We start from the raw sequence: 20,989 nt of genomic DNA on the forward strand, positions 1-20,989 counted from the left end.
TGCATTTCACTTTTGCCTTTGTTTTTGCTGTACACAAACAACGTTTTGGTATATTACATTTTTTCCGATAAGATAATCTTAAAAAGCAACAATCACTGCACGAGCCTTGCAACAGTTACTTTGATCCATCGCCTGCATTTGAAATGATTTCAAGAGAAATGCAGCGAACTTAAAAGAAGGTGAATTAGCTGCCCGCCCGCGTGAAGCAATCTCCCCTCTTAAGAACATTTTGATACGAGAATCATAAAAAAAACTGGAGCGTTTTCGAAATATTTTATCAGTAGCGGTTTGCAAGAGGTTGCTAACTGGACAGCGGTTGGTCAACATTCTATTACCGAAATTGTTATGCCGTTTTAGGTAAAGAACATGACAGAACGTTGTAATGGGTCTTATGCCTTGAAGAAAAATGACTTGTTGCACACAAAATATAACTTCAAGCTATTTCACTTTATGGTAATTTTACATTTCCTGTTTTATTTTATTTCCCGTCTTTTTTTTATTCTACGTGATAATAAATATGAAATTAACAAAATACAGCTTAATTACCCCCAACCTCGTTCCCAGGTTCACTCTCCTACCCGTCTCTCTCCGGCCGTAGGGGCGGGTAGGAGAGGAGCCTGGGAACGAGGTTGAATCACACGTCTTAACCCTGCCACTTCCGAGTTCCATACACCCACACTTTCAAAATGAGGCCAATGGCACAACCTTTTCTTGTGAAAGTAAGTTCTATTTGGGTGAAAATGAAAAATCATTTCCATATCAAAGGCGGGGCACTTAACCTCGTTTTGATACAGAGGCCCGAGGGATTTCGAACATGGCCTATTTACGTGAGCAAAAAACACCCTTAACCAGGCCAACATTTATTTATTATAAATTACACTATACAATTACTAAAAGACCTACGTAATTTCAAACTTTGTTCTAGAACAGTCTGGCTAGTTTCATCGTTTCATTTATGCTAACGAGAAAAAAAAAATGTAAGAATCCCACAAACATAGACCGTCCAACAAAGGCGAAAGTAGATCTGCAGACCTATTACTTGTCTTTCTCTTCTCTGACTTGCCAACCTAACACTCTTCTGTCAAATCCACACGAAAATAAATTGCAGGAAGCTTTGGCATTTGTCTCCTCTCCCCAGGCTGTGGAACACACCATGCGTTGATGGCCCTTGAATCATAAAATCCGAAAGATTTCAGCAATATGTTCGCCAACATGGTGTCTTACCTTATACAAAATTTATGAATTTTTATACCAAACAATTTGTTCGTGCATCAGTGTGAGTGTATTCGCCCCATGCAAGGGAATCCAAGGCAATCTCGGATTCTGGACTCCGCGCAGTGGATTCCGGATTTTCAGCCACCGAATCCGGGTTCTTTGTCGATGAAACTTGGATTCCCGATTCCGATCGTTAGTGGGATTCCGGATTCCTTGAGCTGTATTCCGGATTCTAGAGCCCCGGATTCCTGAAATTTCCGGAAATCCGGTTTCCTTTGCAAGGGACGAGTGTATCGACATATAAAGCACGCGGGAAGTTTGGAGAGCAGGAAACTAGCACGTAAGATGCTGGAAACGTAGACAAGAACAACAGAGAGAAGTCCTTACGTCACGTTGCCATGGTAGCAAAACTTTCGGATGACAACAAACCAAAAACATCACTTAGAAAGTGACTTCGCGCTGTTGCAAACTTCATCGATCTTATTCAGTTTCATTTAATTTGTTACATGTTGGCGTAGTCATCTGGGGTTGAATCCGAAAGTACCGTATCTGAGTTTAGAGAAACTAAAAAAGAAAGTTTTTGTGCTGTGTTCACCAACTCATAGAGCGGGCGCGTGAAATTAGGAAGTCCAATGTCGGAAGAAAAAAAAAAAAGCGTCATGCAAGTGCAAAGTTGTTGTTTTGCTAATATAAACCTATCGTTTTTTTTGCCGTTTTCGTTGTTGTCGCCGTCGTCCTAGCTTGCTTAAGCTCTTTATTGTTGTGATCCAGAATTTTTGCTACCATGGTAACGTGACGTCACCATTCTCCTCTGTATTCCAGCTCTCCAAACTTCCATATACACGTACAGCTGAAGAATGAACCAAATGTCTTATGACATAATCAACACTAAGAAAAATTCACTTTGTTATGCTTCAATGCGCTGCTCATTTTTGTTTGAGAAAAAAACCTTCGACATTCTTCAAAGAAGAATTGGTAAGAAAAACTGACAGGTGAACTCATGCACGAAAATTGACTTCTACTATCTGATTTTAATCTGCAAAATTATCTTATCTAAAACAAAGAAGGAACGTGCTGTTTGATTTACGTCATCAGCGTGCACAATGGGGAAATGACGCACGCACGCACTATTGAGTTTGATTAGGCGAAGATTCTAGCTACGTTTTATAATATATCGAATAATAAGCCTATTTTGAAGTATATTGTTTCGACTTTATAGGGAAGTTCTTCTTTCTTTTACCTAACATAGCAGTAGTTTTGAAAGTATTCGTGAGATTATTCTACCCTGCCATCAGAAGTTTCTTTCTGGCATGGCTTATATTTTTTTACAAAGTCGTTCGCGTTGACTCTGGGCGTAAACAAACCAACTAGGCGACTAACAAGCAACGCGAACAACTTCGTAAATGCTAGAAGCAATGCCAGAGAGAAACCCCTGCTCGCAGGGTACATTATTCCGGAGTGATTAAGAAAAGACCTCGGATAGTAACTGTTTACAAGTAAGAAAAAGACGAAACCAAGATCGCGGATGACGTCAAGAATTTTAATAGCACGTCAGAGCCTACCTCGTCACCTCCTTTTTGTTTTAAGGTCATGTTACACGGAACGATTCGCAACGACGATTTGTAGCGCAACACAGCGCTCAATGTTGGAACAATGTTGCAACCATTCGAAACAATGTCGCAACAATGATGCAACGCTGTGTTGCGCTAAAAATCGTCGTTGCGGATCGTCTCGTGTATCATCACCTTTACTATACTTTGATGCCATCTTAGCCTGCGTAGCAAGCGTTTCCAAGCGAGTTGAGACAACTGGATTGAGAGCGAACGGGGAGCAGGAGGGGGAACACCTATAACTGAGCTGACACAGAAAACTGGAATCTATAGTGATCTTAGGATGGGTCGATTCGATTTCAACCCCTTCATACCCAAGAATGACCAAAATCAATCAGGGGAAAAAATCATTTTCGAAAGAAAAAAGCTATGTAAGTGTTTGATTTCAACCAGATAAGAGCTTTTGGAGTAACTTAGCCCAATTATCTACAAATGACTCCTGTCATGAAAAGTAAACAGGTCCCAAGGGGTTCTCCCTTGTATGGCCCGTACGGGGAGGCTCCGTACTCAGGCTTCAGGTAAGGGTGGATTTCCACTGTCGCGTAATTTTTACGTGCTTACGCAAGTAAATTTTACGCGCTTTAATGAAACAGAGACAATGTATGGAAGTTCACGCGTAAACGAAAAAGTTGAACCTCCCTCAACTTTCCTATTTCCGCGTGACCTTTCATACATTGCCTCCATTTCATTTACGTGCTAAATATTACGTACGTTCGCACCGAAAAATTACGCGACAGTGGAAATCAACCCTAAAAAGAACAAGAAAGAACGAACAGACGTATTTTATACAATAATGTGAAGAGACAAGAAAACATCCTGGTTTAGTGATCTTTTCATATTCAATACTTTGCCGGTCCATTTAAAGCTTCAAGAAGGGATGCAAAGTTCTAAACTAGGTATGTTAAAGGAGTACCATTTTTTGACAGAAGGTATACAAAAGGGGTCTCTTTTCTGCCAAAAATGGTATATAAAAGGGTAAGGGGTTGGACCTCGGAGCAGGAGCCTCCCCGTATAAAACTTCATTGCGTACCTTCCGGAAAGCAGGTTCACATTTTCAAGTAAATACACATGAAGCATTGCAAGAGAACTCACCTGACCATTTCGGCGAGGTAGCCGTGCTAGTCTTACCCCACTGATATCAAAGAGGCGAATGTGACGATTGTCGTGAGGAAGTGCGATTATATTATTCACAGGAGAAACTGACAGTCTGTGAACACAAAAACATTCTTTTTATTACGGAAGGATTTTAGGCAGAGTTATTGCAAGTTTTTTTTTTCTTGTCTCAGTGGCCAAGAATACGTTGTTTTCAGCTTTAGAGCATTTATACAGCCATTTGATTAGCAGCTGTACAAAAGTAAAAAGTGACCCTGTCACTTAGGCCCCTCTACAAGTAACCGGATAGTTTTGAAAACAGACTTTTTTTCTCCATTTTCATTTCAGGGACCAAAAACGCAGGTTTTCATTTTCAACGGTTCCGAGAGTGAAGATTCTTAATAACCACAGTTTCAATTAGAGAAAATGAATGTCAAATTTCCCAAGCATTGTGAGAACACTCAGTGGTAAAATTCTGAACATTTCATGTGAAAGATGCAATTTTGTGAAATTTGACATTCATTTTCTCGGGCTCCTATAAGATCTTTTTTTGTGGGGTTATTACAGATGTCTAATTACATCTTTAGCCGTTGAAAAATGTAAAAAAGAATGCAATATGCTTTAAGTTATTCTGGTACAAGGTTTTTGTCCACTGAAAATTGAAATTACTTAATTTCCAGGTGGATTCTGTCTTAACCTCTTTGGCATAAGAGCCGTGTATTTTTTCAATAATGTTTCGACTACAACCGATTTTTATTGATATGCTTATTACGCTTATGCACCTATGATTTCAACCAATCAAAAATAAAGGTTAAAGCCAATATGGCCTGTGATACATTTTTTTCCCGCGCTTGCAAACCGGTCACATGTGTTTGCTTTGAATTCTGATTGGTTCATTAGTTTGCCTTGGCCTTCTGTTATTTCTCGGAGTACTCACAACATTTTCCAGCGAAAACAGCCGTAAAACTACCTAATTCTTATTGTTACCTGTTAACGGAAGAATCTGTGTTGATTGTTGTTAAAGGAGAACGCATGTTCTTTAGATCCCATACCTGTAAACAAAGACATGTTAAAGTAACAAACCCGATTTCTACCAGATATTTTTTCACAGTTTTGTCTGGCTTGAGATCGCGATGAAATTTTGGGCCTGAAGTTTACCTGGAGGTGGGAGACCCTAGGAAGGTAACGCAACCCGCTTAGGTGGGGTAATCTGCCTGTCCATATTATAATCTATCATAAGGTCGCCCCACCTGTCAGGTAAACTTGGTCAAATTAAAATGAGTGATTATATGGACAAGTAGGCTACCCCACTTTCATGTACCTGGGGTCCCTAACCTCTATGTAAACAGCCTTTTAAAATAAATTATGAAAGAAAAAAAATAAGAAGTATAACGCCGCGCGGTCTTAGAAATTTTGAATAGCCTTTAGAAAGTCGCAGGAAAATCGACTAGAAAACACCACCAGTTCACACCTGCAACAGACTTGGGCTGGAAAATGCCAAAAAAAAATTGTAAGTGTTAACCGGCCTTAAAATGTGACAAGTTTTGACTAAGTATGATCTTGGTTTAAATGTAAAATTTCTCTCTCTAATTGATGCCATTTAAATTTCGTGTGTATGAACTTCTCAAAGCGTTGTACGTGTTGTGACTTGCCAAAAATGAACGAGTGTATTGTTCTTTCAAAGTATAGGCACCTTCTAACGCAAGAGGTCTTTTTTAAAACTATTTGCGGAACAAAAAACTTGGCCTGCGTAGCTGGCGCAAGAAAAAAACATGGGCGCAAGAAAAAGCGGGGCGCGCGAGGGAGAAACGCCAGGGGCGAGAGGGAGCTTCCTCTTCCCTTGCGAGTCTCTCTCGCGCCCTCGTCCTTTATGGCGCCCATGTTACTTTCATGGGCCTGCTACGCAGCTGACGAAAAACGCTCCGCGTAAATAGTCTTATAAACAGGCGAAGGGGCGAGACGCGAGAAACGCCGTTTCTCTCTCTCTTATTTGTTAGTCCGTCGAGCGGCAACCATCCGCTCGACGGACTAAGAAAAAAGAGAGAGACTGCTTGTATTGGTAGTCTAATTGAAGAAAAAACAAATTAACTAAAATAAATAATAAACTGCAATATCTACAACTACCTCATTCTCTTGCAGAATCTTCCATGGTGGCGATTTCTGTAATTAAGAATTGCAAAATGTAAGTCATACCTTGACAGTTCTGTCATCACTTCCACTGACAACAATATCTTTTGTTGTGAAGGCGGTTGACCTCACTGTGCTGAAGACATGAAACAAAACAAACAAACAAAGCATGTAAGTTTACTACATAACGTGTAATTGTAACTTTGAAGTGTAAAACGAAAATTCTAGAAGCTGTTGAAATCTACTTTTCACACGAACTCGTGCATTCCCATTGGAATTTGAAACGGTTCACAACGGGGCCGGTGGCTCGAAGCCTGGTTAGCGCTAACCGTTGGTTAAGAGGTATCAAAATGTATAGGTTTCCATGATATTTAACGCTGGTTAGCAGTAACCATGCTTCGAGCAACCCGAGCCAGGATGCAAATTTCCTGTATTTCCAAGGGGGGGGGGGGGGGTACATCTAGGAATAAATGCCCCATCTCCGGACATACATTATACCTCGTACCCAGACGTCTCTCTTTTGATGAAATTGTGCCCGCAAAGGAAGGCGGGAAGGAGACAACGGGCGAGACGGCGCTTCGCCTGCCGTCTGTACCCTTCCCATGGTCCCTTGCGGTTCATCACCAGTCACTTGTTTCGCGCTCGCCTCTGCCATGGGAAAAACGAAGCGCCTGAGGAGGAGGCTGATATGGGTGCAAATGCGCCACAGTGGAAACACAACGCTACACAAATGTGCGCCAAATACCCGGGGGGGGAGAGGGGGTGATGGTCAACCTTGAAATTAATGATTGATAAACAACTTCCCTCTTCTGACGAGCCTACTCACAAGCTGTACACAACATGAATCAGTTCTGGTAAGTCTGCTAAGTGTTATAGGAATGCCTTACTCGGAATGTCCCTGAAAAACATTGACTGAGTGTATGGACGGTGTTCTGAAGTCCCACAGACGGAAGGTTGTGTCAGTGGAGGAAGTGACAATAAGTTGCTGGGAGGGGTGGGTACAGGTGTGTGTCAGTTCCTGATCATGCCCTGCAATGTAAAACAAACCGGACATAAGCAATGGTCACGGACCTTCAATTAGTGTTCTTCCAAACTAAATTCCAATTCCACGGTTCGTAACAAATTTCGAGGACTCTTCAAGGATTTTTCCAGTTTTCAAGGACTACGATTTATTAAATAAATCGGCATTCTTTAACCCTCTCTTGAACACCTTATTGGCTTAAACACGTCATGGAGTCATTTACGATTTTTACTTCTTCAGCCATGGTTGAGCACATTATTTTATACTACTTTCCGCAAAACGCTTTGAAAAAATGATTGGGTATTGTTTGCGTTTCGTACAGAAATAGCATTCAAAATAAAGAAACAGAGGCAAGATACTGCTCATGCACAAAAATGTTTTTAGACAAGGTAGTGAATTTCAAGGATTTTTCAAGACTTTATAAAGAAATTAAGTACTTTTAAAGGACCTTAACCGAATTCAAGGACTTTTCAAGACAACCACTAAAATTCAAGACCTTTTCAAGATTGTACAAACCATGAATTCGACCAATACAGCAACTTCGATACGTCAAAATTCATACTTGGCTCCAAGGAATGGGGAGCAAGCCTCGAAGCCAATTATGAATCTAAAAATGAACAATTAATAATTTCACGAAAACGCTTTAACTTCCAACATCTAATTTCCTCAAATATTAACAAACTGAGTGTATCTATAGAACTTAAAAAGGAGAAAGTGCAAAGGAAAAAAAGACACACATGACCATCGAAATAAATCTCTATGATTACCAGTTAACTGATGAACTTGTTCTGCTGTTTCAACATCCCAAAGTTTTGCTGTCCTGTCCCAAGAAGCCGTAACAACCTGCTTTCCAGATGTAAACCAATCAGCAGCAATAACAGCACCTAAAGGTAACGTTAAACAAAGAGCACAACTTAAACACAAAGCGCAAATGTGACAAATGAGAAATCCGCATAACGGTGTAAAGCCTGTTTGAGTATCCCTTTGGCAACCTCACTTCATTTTGCATTCACAGAGACAATTTTCTAGTTGGCAGATAAACATATCAGGTGCTGTAATCAATGATATGCGACAATAATCGTGTTCGTCAGAACGCAGCCTAATCTTGGTGGTCCTGTGGTACAAAGCCACAAATTTTCGAGGTATCGAAAGCGACTGCCGATTAGCCACCCCTACTGATTTTATGAGGGGCATCTCGGCCGGGAAACTGGACTCCTTTCGTCTCGATTTCGTTTCCGTAAGTGACGAACACGGATACATAATCAATGATGACCTCTAGTATTAGTATATTACTGATATTACAAGGCACACAAAAGTTACCAATCTACATGTATGTAACAACAACTAAAGTGGAGATCCTAAGAGGGGGATTCAAGCTAAAACACAAACAGAGTAACCACACAGGCCACTTCACAAAATACCACATTATTTTCAAAGTGCCCAGAATTTGAGAATATTATGGTATTTTTCGAAGTGGTCACTGGTGATCCCTGCAATCTGATTGGCTCTCAGCAGTGTGATTTGTTCATGAATCACACTATTTTTGCTCTAAATCACATCTGCCCTAAATGGCGTTAGTCATGTTCTACATCGTATCATTTTTGCTCCATATCGCATCATTTCTGTTTCAAATACAAAATGAGATGTAAAAGCCTTTTTGTTTCCCCTTTTCGACAAACCGGCTAATTGATCAATAAAATATTGGTACTGATTAAATTCTGCGATTTCAAAATGATTGTAATAACATGGTAATTGAATTCGTGTCGTGCAATTTGGGTCTGAAATCATACATGTACTTGTGATTTCAAATCGAACTCGAACTCGGTATGTGATCACATGCGATTTGAAATCAAATACGAAAATTTTCACCATCACAAATATCAGAAGCCCTGATTTTGCTGGATGTTGAATAATAGTCCAAACTCTTTACAACAGCCGCTTTGGGAGCAGACGTAAGTAGCCTGCGAAAACATCCGCTTCTCCTCGCTCTTCACCGCTGGGGACGTTTCGCGCGGAGGAACGTCTGCGACTCAGCGACAGAAATTCCATACTGATGACGTAAATCAATGTTTAAAAAATAAATCCAGTAGTCATGGGGTTCCAAATGCAAATTTTTTCGACTCTACGTTTCTCCTGGTCGATTTTGGTAAAGTGTTGTGTTCATCTACCAACGAGCTTCAGCAAAACTCAAATGCTTTTTCTAGAGAAGACTAAATTCCATCAATATTGACTGTTTTGTTAGAGATTCGTCGCGTTTACAGTTGACCTTTGTGGCCTTTTGTCTTTTGTTTGTCATTCGTAAACAATAGCTCAGTAAAACAATGTAACTACTCCGTAGACCAATCAGGGCTTCTGACCGGATTCCGGAGAGATTTTACGTCATCAGTATGGAATTTCTGTCGCTCAGTCGCAGGCGTTCCTCCTCCCGAAACGTCCCCAGCGGCGAGGAACGTGGAGAAACGGATGTTTTCGCAGGCTAAGACGTAAGCAGCTTCTGTGAGGCAGTGGCAGGAAATAGCAGATCAACAGTAGAACAGTTTTCACTAATAAATGAATTTTAACATCAGTTTACCTTCATGACCTTTAAGCTCACATGTTGGTGATCTTAGGCAGGCTGTAGCTGAAGCATCTGGGTTATCAACACCTTCAATAAAACATCAAAAGTTGACTGAGAAAGTTTTCTTTTTAAAAATACTGTTTTGGACAAAAGTTGAATTTTACTTTCCCTTAGCTTGTCTCTCTGATTGATTCATAAACATGATATTCTGATTAAAATATATATATATATCTATACCTAGGAAATGCAAAAAATATTACATGTATACATGAATCTTAACAGCTGATTTTTTTAGTAAAGGCTGGCTAATGAGCATTTCCAAACAACACTGTTTGTTTTTCTTTATTCTTACATAACAAACCTTCAAACTCTTCATCTGTTATGTTATCAGCTTCATCTGCCGATCCAGGATGGGAGCGCTGTTAAAAAAGAAACAATAAAGCTTCAACTAAATTAATGACAAGCAAAGAGTGATTTCTTATTACATTATAGTGGAGCTGTCAATCGCGCAAAAAGCGTGCTCAGAGGAGCACCATGGGTAGTGCTTAGCAAGAACATACTTTTTTATTGGGGACACTGTTTTTAGTCTCCTACTGGAGACGGGATTGCCGTTTTACTTGGTCATCCAAGCCACTCGAAGTTCTAGCCGTTTGCAGGGCAACTGGCACTACCTTCAACCCTGAGTATTTGTCCAGCATGGGAATAGAGCCCGGGACCTTCTGCTCTGAACGCAAGCGCTTTACCAACAGAGTTTATTCTGCCGCGGTAGAAACGGTTGGTAAGAGACGATCATCATCATAAACAGCATCATGATCAAAGTTTGTGGGGCAACAGGCAGTACCTTCAACCCTGAGCATTGGTCTGGCATGGGAATAGAACCCATGACATCCTGCTCTGCAGTCAAGCACTCTACTGACCGAGCTACCCTACCGCAGTTAAAAGATGTCACATTACTAGAAAGGTTTTGCTTGTAGTGTGCCCTAAACAGGGTTTTAAAACTTGCCTAATATGATTGTTCGTGAAACTTTTTCTTACCTCCTCAGGTTTTGAGACAATGGCCCTCCAGATATGACAAGTTCCATCTCCTGATCCTAAAAAGGGAAAATTGAGAGTATATGTATTTATCAGCAAAATGGAAAAGCCTCAAAGCTAAATCGTTGTATTCAAGTGATTCTAGTTAATTATTTCAGGTATAATACACAAGCCTGTCTGGCAATATATTTTGTGTAGACTGCCTTGTATTATTTAAACTTTTCATCTTAAAGTTTGCCATTTACTGTGATTCATGAGGAAAATCCAACATTTTAGAAACAAGAAACTAGAGGATGCTGGCAACAATCAGCAGTTGGTTGGTGTCCAAATGGCATGAAACTTTCTACTTTGAGAGTAACTATGCTATCTTGAGATAACAGGTTAGTGACTTGATATTAATTATCAAGGATACCGGGACAGTGGACAAGGCTTCTAATTACAAATAGCTTACAATGTATATGTTGTAGTTAATTTTTTCTCAGGTAATTATTCTTTTGTTTTTGAGTATGGTAATATCTGCCGATAAAGTTGAAAAAAAAAAAAAAAAAAGAAAAATTACCTGAGATAAAAAATTAACTACAACATATTCAAAGTTTGGGTAGAGTAAATAATATCACTGCATTTAAGTGAACAGAAAAATATCATGAAAATATTTAGATGCAGCCAGCCATTGCTGATGAAAAATTATGAGGACCTAAGTCTTTTTTGGCCTCTAAATTTCTCTAATTTTACATAAAAAACTTAACTGTTCATCCTTATTTTCAAGTATTAAAACATGAATTTTAGATAAAAAGACAACAACAACAACATAAATTTCCCAAGAAACCATAATAAAGCCCCTTAAATTGGAATAAAAACGGTTAGTCTTGTCAAGATTGCCATAAGGAAAGGCTTAAAAGCAGTTTTGGTAGTGAGTAATCATAATAATCAGTTTATTAAACCCTTTTGGTAGTGTATAACACTAAATTACAAGGGAGGTCAAGAATACACAGAACACATAATTACACATGGCACAGAAGGCAAAAACAATTAAATCCTATTGTAACTGTGGGTAAGAAAATTACTAAGGCGGTGCGTTCTGACAAAGCGGAATTCAGAACGAGAAAGACCCGACCTCAACCCGTACCCATGAGCGACATTCGTGGGCTGCGGCAGCAGGTGTGAAAGGAACCCGGACTCCTTGATGTTAGATATAAAATGCCTGCAAGCCTCATCACCGCGCGACAAAAGTGTAGGCAAGCCACAGCGCACGAGTGCCGACTCATAAGAGCAATCTGGAAAAATTATTCTTAGTGCAGACTTCTGCACGCTTTCCACCAATTGAACCAGACAGTTGGGGAGTGTGAGTTTATAATAGATAAAGAAGCTTTCATTTAATACCTGTACAAACTATAGAATCTGTTGGGTGAAACCTGATGGAGTTGACTGAAAAAAAAAGGTGACAAAAGGATTTCAAAGAATAAAACTGGAAAGAGATACACAAAGACAGATACGGTGTGTAGAGAAAATGGCTTCAAGCTTTTGCTACAACAATGAAGCCTTCTTTATAGTGGGCAGTTTGTACATCCGTGGTCTGAATTTCAAATATGTGGTGGTTTCTTATATTCAGAGGGGTAGGCCCTGCCCCTGTTGGCATTTACTGTAACCCATCTTTCATACAGTATGTGGTTTGTCACCATTTATTCTCATCCTTTCTCCATTTCAAGGCCATGTCACTCGTCAGAATTCTACTCCAACAGGGCTTCAACAATTTCTGGGAATATTTGGGTGGACAAGCTTTAGTGCTTGTTTGCTTGTTGTAACTGGATGCTGTTTGCTAGTAGATAGGACACAATCACCAATCATAGCTTATCACTCAAACCACCCAAAATGATCGGCATTCACAAATCATTGAGGACCTGTCAGGGTACAATTCTGACAAGGCCTTGAAAAAACAACATACAGGACAGGACAGCAGAAACGGCGACAAATGACACAAAGATGGGTTGTAAATGCAAGGCAATAGAGAAAAGCACAAATGCAATAGTTTAATACTGACAGTGACATGACTTGCTCCTCAATATGTAAAACGACAGGTTTTGCAATCCAGAGGGCCTTATCATTGTGCCAAAAGCTTGCACCCATTGTTAACAAACTGAGGAACTGGGCTTGGTTACTAGAAAGATGGTTAAGTTTAACCCAGGATTAAACCAATTTTCAAGCAATACATTTTCTCATCTAAAAACATGCAACTCGAGTTTACAAAATACAGTTGACCCTTTACTACGAGATACAGTAATGATAACACAAGATGTTACCCTAAGCAATGAGTGGAAAGTAGAATACAAAAACGGAACAAAATTTTAATCCAGGATTAACACTAATCGGCCTTTCAGGAACCAGGCCATGATGTGTTAGATTCTCTTGTTGTCCAAGAGCCACTGTGTCCACTAACCTGATCCATTGTGACCCAAGTACTTCAAAAGACACTGCCCAGTTTCCACATCCCAGAGTCTGGCTGAACGATCTACAAGTGAAAATACATGAACTTACATTAATTTAACACCTTATTATTTTATTTGACACCCAGCTGGAAGGGATTAGTTCAGTAGAAACAAATTAATAACAATTATAATAAGTTAAATTAGTTACAGTAATTATAACTAATCATGATCAGTAATTTATACCATTCACTACATTGTATTATGGCATCTTTGTCTTTCTCCAACTCCTAATTTATTTATTTCATTATGATGCAACTATTCTGATGAAAGTATACAGTATTTCATAACACATGCACTGTTTACACTCTTAGTACAGTGTATGGAGTTCACTCTCTCTTACTATGACATAACATGCTGTATGACTTGGTGTAACAAGGTCGCCAGTATGAAAACATGTCATTTGATGCTTTTATTTCTCACAGACACATGTTCTAGTCATTCAAATGACAACATTGAACTTGCCTCTAATAAGTCTTACTAAGTTGACTGATACCTACACTGTAAGCAATCAACTTTTTTCTTTTTTTTACGATCCTTTGCACTTGTTTACTAAGTTTTGAACTGGTCTTTATACAAATTACTGGAAAAAAGGTGAGGACCTTGGTACACAAATATAAATAACCTCTCACATTTTTCTATTCCACAAAAATTGTTACATTGTACAGAGCACTTTCACTCTTGAAGCCAGCAACCATTATTAGCAGCAACTATGCAAATTTATTGAAACAAAAGAAAGTCTTTACATAAAGTTATTACAACAAAAAGGTTCATCTCTGACAGGACTAATTTGGAACACCAACATGAATAGCCACCATTTCAATGTTTTGGGACACCAATAGAATCAGGCAATTCTGGCCAGAAAAGAAAATCGGCACAAGACAGTTACATGCTGTCAGCCCTTCTCATTATGGCAGATGTGACATCATATGAGAACACTCTATATTCTTAATTGGTTCAATGTGAACCTACCAGCAGATGCTGTTCCAATCATGGTTGGTGTATGTCTTGCACATGTCACCTCCCACACCCCATCTCGATGTCCTGCAAAGCTTCTTGTTCTATGACACTCAACACTGGTTGCTTGGTTGGGATTCTTGAAACTTGAAACAATCTAGAATAGTGTCACAAAACATTTAATACTGTTTTCCTTGTCATAATCATAATCAGGTAATTATTATTTGTCACAACCAAGTGGTATCAAGACGTCAGTAATCTTCTGTGAGATTTATGTCCAGTAACATGAGGGAACTTACTGTGCACAGCCAAAATGTTGACGGAAATAAAAAATAATGCTAAAAAATGCTTTAATAAACAAAACAACCACTCTGTACATGCACACTTATCCTTTCTGGTACATTTCTTGGCAATCACCCAAGACTAAAAATTTTATGTTTTATGGAGCGCATTAAGACACAAAGCAACAATATTAATTTTTATTATTTTTGGAACTTGTCTTAGATGCCATCCACAACAATTCAACTCCAGGAACATTTGCCTACATCTAACAAATGGCATAATCATGATGAAATTTGAAACAACACAATTTCAGTTAGGAAGTGATGTTTTGCTGCTGTTGCCATCATGGTTGCATAAGCTCCACATTCACTTTGGTGAAACAGAGAGTCAACTATGGAGTGAAAATTCAAGTGCTGGAAATAACCCATAAAATTATCCTGGCATGGAGCATAAGTTAAAAAGGAATTAGGGAACCTACATGAGCCACATCAGAAGGAATCAAATCCTTAACTTCCTGATCTGATTAGAACTATCATAATTGTAAATGTAATTTTTTTACCCACGGAGCACTGACGAGTTCAATTGAGAACTCGTTGAAACATGTCCGTGTGTTCCAGATCAATTTGGAATTTGGAAGTACGTGTTGGTTTTTAAGGAGAGGGGAAAACCAGAGAACCCGGAGAAAAACCTCTCAGAGAAAGGGAGAGAACCAACAACAAACTCAACCCACATATGAGGTCGACGCCAGGATTAAAACCCGGGCCACATTGGAGGGAGGCAAGTGTTCTCACCACTGCGATACCATTGCTCCCCTGCCAACTGAGCTACATAGGCCAGATGGGAGCAAGTCATGGGTGATAAAGTTGATCTTTCTAAAGGGACCCACTGATGACCTTGGAAGCCTGACTCAATGCTTTACAGTCCAGTAGCAGAGGGTTTTCAAAAAAGGGAACCATGCATGGCAAAGAAAGTAATGTTGAAGTTTGCAACATGTACCAAGGTCAAACAGTCATTGTGTTCTTTGCCTCAGTTGATTCTCCAATTCTCTTTGCTACGGCTTATGCTCAGAGCACTATCTGCTCCTTCATTTGTTTCACAGTGCTACACAGCACAACATTAGTTTCCCCTGGCAGTTGCAGTACCTATGAGCAGGGTGCAAAGAAAGTCAGTTTTACAGCCTGCCATTCGGGCAAGCTGTAGCTAGCATGTACTAGTGCGGAAGTCATTTCAACTAGCCCCAAAATCCTTTTTGATTAGCAGGATTGATTACAATCCTTCTGTAATTTGAATTTCCCCACGAGACAGTACTGGCCCGTCAGGCAAGTAAAGAACAAAAATCACTAGCCCGATAGCGAAATCCACTAGCCCTGGGCTATCTGACGTGACTTTCTTTGCACGCTGTATGAGGTGATTAATAACCAGGTGTGGACTATGTGTATTGGGTGGGGCATCACTGGCCCCTACCAAGGAAAATTATTATAAGCTTAAAAAACAGAGGAGCTGAGTTCCCATTAGCTCTCTGTAGTGTACATGACCCACTAGTTGATAGACATGGGTGGGCTTCAGCAATGCCATCAGGCTAGGTGTACTAAACAGTTGAAAAGACAGGTCTGTTGTACCTTGATGTCTCTGTGCTATTTTATGTGTAACAAGATACATGTACATGTAAAACATCTGTATGCTGGGATTGCACATATTTTACGTTCAAATGTATCCAACTGAGTAATTCATGCAATTATATAACTTTATTACCTTACTAGTAGAAGCTTTGTAAGTCGTTTTTATTTTCTGGGACATCAACTGGCTTGCAGCTGCAACACATAAATTATAACAAACTACAATAAGTTCATAGAGTAACAGATAAAAATGCCTGGCAAGCCCTCTTTTCAAAGCAGCAGACAAGTGTACTACTCCTAAGGTTACTATATAAGAGTATTATGGGTTGTGTACAATAGTGCGTATCCCAGTGGCTTGGAATAAACATTAAAAGAATGCCAGAGAAGGAAAGACTATGAGAAAATTTGCTAGAAAGCCAATTTTGGAATGACTGATGTGAAAGACTAGGATTTTATGGGTGTTGGATTGCTCAGTGCAAAAAGACCACCACCTTACAGTGGCGGAGTGGTTTGTGTGCCTCAATGACCCAGAGAGCCATGTCACCTGGAGTCTTTGACTCCTGGTAGGGCCACCCACGCCAAACAGGTTGAAGGATAGAGACCACACTAAGTGTGGTCCCCTGGTCCTCCAGGTTGGGGGTTTGGCTGAGGTCTGATAACCCTCTCCCAGAAAACCCTGTTATTTATACAGAAACCAGAAGGAGAGAAAATTCACTTTAACAAGGCTAACCAAGAAAAGTGGAGGGACTCTGTGCCATGAGGTGCAAAGAGGATAGCGGAGGTGGTGAGGTGAGGAGTGACTGTAAAAGGTTAGTATGGAAAAAATTGCTTGATCACAAGGCACATGCTCTGGTGGGTTTTTTAATATACTGCTGCATATGGCTTTTTCCTTATTACCTAATTATCACTAATTTTACCATGACTTTAATTTAGCAAATTTGGAAGGGAAATATTTTGTGGGACTTAAATTTCACGATTTTGACGAAAAAACTGTTTTTCAAGGTAATTAAAGTTCTTGAAACAAGTACAGTGTACACTGGTGCTCATGTTTTAAACTTCCATTAATTCTCTGCATTTTATTCAACCATAATGGAATAGAAATGTAACAAGCAACTGGCTGAATTATTCAACAAATCAGCAAAATAACATCTTTTAAAACTTCAGCGATGCGTCACATGATGAGGAACAAGGATATGTGCTGAACTGAAATTAGAGCCCTCCTCCCCATATGTATGCTCCTAGCTGATGTAAAACTTTAATTAAGGTTTTTATATTTAAATTTTGTGTCTTCAATTTTCGCAACACCTATTTTTCGCAGGAATTTAATTTCATGAATTTTTTAAATTACAGAAATCGTGGAAAATAAGTCTCACAAAAATAAGTGATCATAAGGTACATGTATTCAAACAACCATAAAATCCTGTTATTAAGAGTTAACTACTAGCATATAAGACCAAAGGAAAAACAGTGGATATATGGAAAGTGAAGTAAAGTAGCATTTACACAGGAAAACCTAAAGTACCAATGTGTTTAGATGAAACCAATGACTTGCTCCAATGTCCATTATGGTTTGCACACTAAGTCTTGTACTATTAATCATGTTTATGTCAGCTTTCCAAATCAATTTGCCCAAAAACAGAAGTTGAATCTCTAGATAAGCCACTTTTTTTTAACCAAAAACTGAAAAGGTGCTTGGAATAATAGCCTTATTTTGTTACATGTTAACATTAACTCTTCAACTAAGCCATGTGTTCTCTGTGACACACAATAGACAAACTGACAGTAATTTTATACAATGCAGTAGCTTACACTGCTTTTTACTATATCCAGTTTTTGAAGAACCTCCCTCAGCAAATAATTCACCATCTCCAAACTTTTCTCCTCCACTCAAGACAAGATCCAACTTTTCATTCAATGCTTCAACTCTCTCTTGCACTGTTAACAGACATAAACACACACAAGTTAGATATTTCTACATTTGATTTCAGGTTAATTTTGATTTAACCTAGGTTAATTTTCAATTTCCTTTGTCTCCTAGCCCTAATTATTCATGAATAAGGGCTAGGAAACAAAGCAAATTAAGAATCAACCTACCGTAGGTTAAATCAAAATTAACCTGAAATCACAGTTGACAGTCTGTAACATACATGATGATATGCTGGTGAAATGAGCGCAAAAATAATAACCTAGCTCCCTTCTGTACACTCGGGCAGTAAAACAAGAAGGCCTCGGAAGTTAGGCATTATCCTATATATAAGTCTCTTAGCTCAATAGCAACTAGACCAATTCCAATATATTAACATTCAAACTTGGCTGCATCAGGCTTGGGGGAATAAAACAAAAGAAATCATCTTGAGGCTCAATAATGAATTCTTTTGTTTTATTCCCCCAAGCCTTGGAGCCAAGTATGAATTTTAATATATCGAAAATTGTGTATTCTGCCATTCACTATTTGTCAGCTCCCATACTGTACCTTGTTTGTACCTCAAAGTTTTGCATAACCTTTGTTTTTAATTTCTTCTGGGTATTACAGTCATTCAAGGAGAAAAAAAAGACATTCACAGGGATTATGAAAAAATTTAAAATTTTGTGGGGGCAAACAAGGTGCATTATGCACGATGTGAAAATTGCAAAGGACCTTTAAAATATATTCATAAACTTTTTGATATAAGCTGATCTGAAAACAACAAACATAACGAGGTAAAACTAAGTATTGCGGGTATTTTGTATTCTTTTTAGTTTTACGAGATCCTTTTTAAAAACCATTTTTTGTATGAAAAAGTTATCTCAATAAAGATTATTATCATTATTATTATTATTATTATTATTATTACTATAAAACCACGATTTATCTTGTAAGGAAAATAGAAAGTTAACTACACTGTTGAATCCAACCATTTTCAAACCCTTGGTATTTGAAATTACCGCTAATTTGGACCAAATTTAACTTTCATTTACTATTCACAACTGTGATTTTTACCCCTGAATTTTTCAAACCTCTTGGTATTTCAAACCAAATTTGCTTTTTCAACTTGGTTCAAAAGATCAGGATTAATTCCACCAAAACAACAAAATGTACGTATTAACATCATGCAATTCTTAGCAAATGAAGTGATGTTGAATCCAAGTGCTTGCCAATTAGTAACATAAAATTGGCCACAGGAAAGCAGTCTCCAGAGACTTGTTAAACAATGTTATGGCTAGCATGTTGTGACATACAAAGGCAATTTACGTCATCAGTTTAGGACAACAAATCAACAAGCAGTTGTCTTGTTACACAACAACTTTTCAAGATAAAAATAGCCAGGTCTCGATGTTTAGAAGAAAGGAATATAAACTTTAAAAAGCCATATTCACTGAACTATCAGTTAAATTTTAGCATGAATTGACTAGAAATGTTATAAAGACTCACATACAAGTAAGCTTTATACTTTACCAATATGCATTTGAATAGACTGTGTGTAGGTAAGTCAAATTATTTACGGGTTACTAATTAAGTTAACCTCATAGGCAACATCAAGAATGAAGTATTCTCCGGTAACTTCAAAATAGTTCGCAGTGACAAAAAAATAAACGTTCGTGCGATTTGTCCAACAGTCAGAAATCCGAATTGAACTTTTACAGCCGTGTTTGCTGCCACCACAAAGAGAATTGCCGGCAGTAAAAGTAAGTAACACAGTATGGAAAAACATGAATTACTTACAAGCAAGGTTTTCAGCATGCATACATTCAAATTCTCTTTCTATCTGAACAAACAGCGACCACAATCGAGAGCGAACATCTGAAGGCAGAGAGCTCTCGCGATCCTGTTCATATCCATCATGTCGCATTCTTTCTGAGCCCATTCTGTTCGGCGAGCGAGTTCGTCTAATCGAAAGCCGTTTAGGCTTAATCTTGATGCTGCCCGCTTGTTGCTTACTCATCTCTTGGGAACAGGTTGATAAATCTACAATACAAATTTATTCCTTCAGAAAGAAAGGAAGAGTACTAAATTCCAATCAGTTTTATCAAAGTGTGCCGCTGACCATGCAGAGTGAATCAAGTCTCTGGTCACCTGCCCCCGGGGGGGCACATGGGTATTTTTTGGATGGGTACGGCTGCCCGGGACTCCAAATTGGCACCCCGTTCTAAAAACAATTTCCCCTAAAATTGATACCCCGTTCTAGAAATGGGCCGATTTTTTTATACCCCGTTCTAGAATTCGCCCTAAAACTGATACCCCGTTCTAGAAATGGGCCAATTTTTTATACTTCGTTCTAGAAAGTTTGTAAATTGAAATAGCCCTGTTTTGTAAAAAGATATTTCTTTATTTGTTCGACTTACATCAAATAAATGCTTCTTCATAATCAGCAACAATTTTAGGCAGAAGCAGGAGCCCGGCAGAAGATAAAGCCTTGATCCACAATTTTTTAAACCCCGTTCTAGAAAACGCCTCTGAAATGTATAGGTAATGTATGGGAGTACCCCCCCGGGGAACCTGCTTACCATTCGGCTTTCTGCATTTGGCGTTCCACATCTTGAAGCTTCAAATCAGCAAACAGATTGGGTAAACTGAACTTTCTTTACCTTAAACAATTTGTAGCTTCCAAACATGTGTCGCTGGGGCTGCTCTGAAAAAAGTAAGGTATGTCAGGTTATTACGCCTTTGAACTACTGAGAACCAAATGCATGTGAAAGCATGTTAAATGAAAAGGTTTCATTGGAATGGTCACGACCGGCTGATTATTACGTGCACAAGTTAGTCGTCCACAAGTTAGTATATAGACGCACAGATCAAGCCTACAGGTACCTAAAAAACAAACTCTTGCTAGAAATCAAGAAACGTGGTATAAAGCAACTCATCTAAGCGAGATTCGCTTTAAACTGGCTTCCATCTGATTACTTCGATTCAAATTTACAGATATTCAAGTGCAGGTTCTGTGGAACTAAGTATTGTCAAGCATGCGGCAGAGGAGATTTTCATGGTGTAATGACGGATAGAACAGTTTGTCAAGTTTGTT

At 38.9% G+C, this 20,989-nt stretch overlaps 1 protein-coding gene across 1 annotated transcript; it reads right to left on the reverse strand.

Moving 5' to 3' along the window:
- Positions 1-19,985, reverse strand: LOC140931295 (WD repeat-containing protein 37-like). Its single transcript, XM_073381078.1, has 15 exons — positions 19,693-19,985; positions 17,799-17,924; positions 16,126-16,184; positions 14,107-14,248; positions 13,089-13,160; positions 12,035-12,079; positions 10,658-10,713; positions 9,984-10,041; positions 9,638-9,709; positions 7,833-7,949; positions 6,932-7,073; positions 6,111-6,180; positions 4,905-4,969; positions 3,918-4,032; positions 1-1,167 (listed from the first exon to the last, which is right to left on the reverse strand). Exons 1-15 carry the CDS (start codon positions 19,910-19,912, stop codon positions 1,036-1,038), a joined length of 1,491 nt encoding a protein of 496 aa, XP_073237179.1. The 5' UTR covers positions 19,913-19,985; the 3' UTR covers positions 1-1,035.
- Between the last annotated feature and the right edge of the window lie 1,004 nt (positions 19,986-20,989).

Source organism: Porites lutea, chromosome 3 (assembly GCF_958299795.1).
Source record: "Porites lutea chromosome 3, jaPorLute2.1, whole genome shotgun sequence".
Classification (NCBI taxonomy): Eukaryota; Metazoa; Cnidaria; class Anthozoa; order Scleractinia; family Poritidae; genus Porites; species Porites lutea.

What these genes read in the sequence shown, in the direction of transcription:
- LOC140931295 (XM_073381078.1), bottom strand. Translation starts at nt 19,912, where the DNA reads ATGAGTAAGCAACAAGCGGGCAGCATCAAGATTAAGCCTAAACGGCTT. An exon ending in TGAGCTTAAAGGTCATGAAG is followed by an intron (nt 7,950 to 9,637) that starts GTAAACTGATGT and finishes CGTTACCTTTAG; the next exon opens with GTGCTGTTATTGCTGCTGAT. An exon ending in ACAAGTTCATCAGTTAACTG is followed by an intron (nt 7,074 to 7,832) that starts GTAATCATAGAG and finishes TTTACATTGCAG; the next exon opens with GGCATGATCAGGAACTGACA.